Source organism: Lolium rigidum, chromosome 4 (genome assembly GCF_022539505.1).
Source record: "Lolium rigidum isolate FL_2022 chromosome 4, APGP_CSIRO_Lrig_0.1, whole genome shotgun sequence".
In the NCBI taxonomy this organism is placed as follows: domain Eukaryota; kingdom Viridiplantae; phylum Streptophyta; class Magnoliopsida; order Poales; family Poaceae; genus Lolium; species Lolium rigidum.
The window spans coordinates 93943190-93945282 of NC_061511.1; the positions used below are offsets into that span (position 1 = coordinate 93943190).

At 45.4% G+C, this 2093-nt stretch overlaps 1 protein-coding gene across 1 annotated transcript in view; it reads left to right on the forward strand.

Moving 5' to 3' along the window:
* Positions 1–204: 204 nt before the first annotated feature.
* The window catches only part of LOC124649696 (mediator of RNA polymerase II transcription subunit 33A-like), a 12821-nt gene continuing 10932 nt past the window's right edge, over positions 205–2093 (forward strand). The window contains exons 1-2 of the mRNA XM_047189283.1: positions 205–333; positions 456–566. Coding sequence (XP_047045239.1) covers positions 257–333; positions 456–566 — 188 coding nt within the window. The 5' untranslated portion in view covers positions 205–256. The remainder of the gene's footprint in view (positions 334–455; positions 567–2093) is intronic.

Consider the following 2093-nt stretch of genomic DNA (forward strand, 5'->3'; position numbering starts at 1 on the left):
AACCACCCAGGCGTAAAGCCCCCCAAAGCTCACGCCTTCCACGCGGTAGCACCTGATGGCGGCCGCCTCCGGCGACCTAGAGGGTCGGTTGATGTCTGCGGTGAAGGCTTCCGCGGCGCGCGGCGACCCCCCACTTCTCCAGGCCGCTGAGGCCGCGCGCTGCGCCCGCGAGGCCCCCGCCACCTGCGGAGGGGCCAGAGGCAGCCTCGCCGCGGCGCTGGTGTCGAATCTCTGTTTCGCGCACAACACGGGAGCGATGTGGAAGCTGCTGGACCAGGCCATGGCCTCCCGCCTCGTCTCCCCACTCCACACCCTCGCCCTCCTCACCTCAAGGTCCCTACTCCCAACCGATTCGCATTTCTCTCTCGTTTCAGTCAAATCAATTCGGCCTGCTGGGGGATTGCAAGTTGGGATTTTGATAGCCATGTTCCTTTTCGGGGATAATTACTCTGCAGGGTGGTGCCGAACCGGCGGGCGCAGCCGGAAGCGTACCGGCTCTATCTGGAGCTGCTCGGCCGGTATGCGCTTGTGCCCGAGTACTCCGAGAGCGCAGAGACAAAGGCCATGTAAGCTTCGCCTTGCTTGCTCTTGACACCGATATACATGCAATTTGTTTCGCGTTGGTTTGCTGTATTCTGGATGGGCACGGTTTTCCCAAAGTGCTATGTACAGTTTTCTAATCTTCTTCTTTTTCTGTTGCTTGTTTTCTCTTTGCGTCTTCTTGACGCTTTATTTTCAATACAAATGACAATCACTTTGGTGTGTGTTCGAGAAAAAGAAGTGCCCAAAGTGCACGCCTGCTGACTTCAGAATAGGTCAATGCCTGCTGGGCTGCTGATATCTTTGGTGTGCTCCTGCAGCTGCTGACGTTGACACTATTTGTCTGGCGTGGTTGGTCCGGCCGTGAGAGCGATTACTTGCTCTGTATGTGTCTTTAGATTTGTATTGATGAGTAGAATGGTCGGATTAACATGATACGGAATTCCCGGTCTTAATCTTGAACGATAAATGGCACTCCTTCCATTTCATATACTGTGGTTTGAACATATACGAGTGTGATTAAGTGAACCTCCCATGGCCATATCATATCATTGGGCTGTATTCAAGGAAAAACTCCTCACTGAAAATGACTTCTGCATTTTTTTCTGTAATTTTAATTTGGAAACTGTGGCCCATGCCGATCACAACTTTGAGTGTGACTTACCACATCGTGCGATATACCAATCTTGTTATGTTTGGGTCTTTGGGAAGTATGCTGAATATGGAGACTTTGATCTTTCTTACTTCATATGGACACATATTTTCACAAGAATTTTAGAATAAATTGTGAACGTAAAAAACAATGTTTAATATTTTTTGACATCTCTACTGTATCATTTTGGTTACTCTAGTTCAATCATGTATAGTTGATACCATGCTTTATAGTATTAATTAGTGAGCTAGAACTATTAGAAAATTTTGTAACTATTTGATTTTGTAGCTCCCAAATGCAGGCTTTTACTTGCTAAATGAGAAGCCTCTTAGCCACAAAAGGCCTACTTATCTTTACTTCTTATATGAAACAAAACCCCACGATTGCAATTATGATGGCCTATCTTTTCATGTAAGCCATCCACATCATCAGTTTTTAAGGCTGTTGATTTGATCTTATCTACAACTCTAATTAATTTACAGGAAACATCAGTAAATTATTATTATTAGAAGGGCAGACCTGGCGCAGTGGTAGAGTATCTGCACTTGCGTCCTGGAGGTCCTGGTGTTTGAATCAGCCTCCTTGCATTATAAAAGGCAAGGGAAAAGCTGCCTAGAAATAGCCCTCCTAGACCCCACAATGTGTGGGAGCTTTCAGCACTGGGTATACCCTTTATCAATAAAGTACTATTAAATTAAATATAGCCTCTCCACTACCGTGATCAATTGAATTTTTCATATTCCTGTTACACAACTTACTGTTTCATGCGTCTTATAGCCTTTCATTTACAAAATAAAGTTCATAAAGAAATTCCCGCTGCAATGTTTGGGGTATCCCTCTAGTATGTGGTAATTACTAAGTATTAGGGCAAATAAACCTCAATTGATAGTGATTAGGCTGT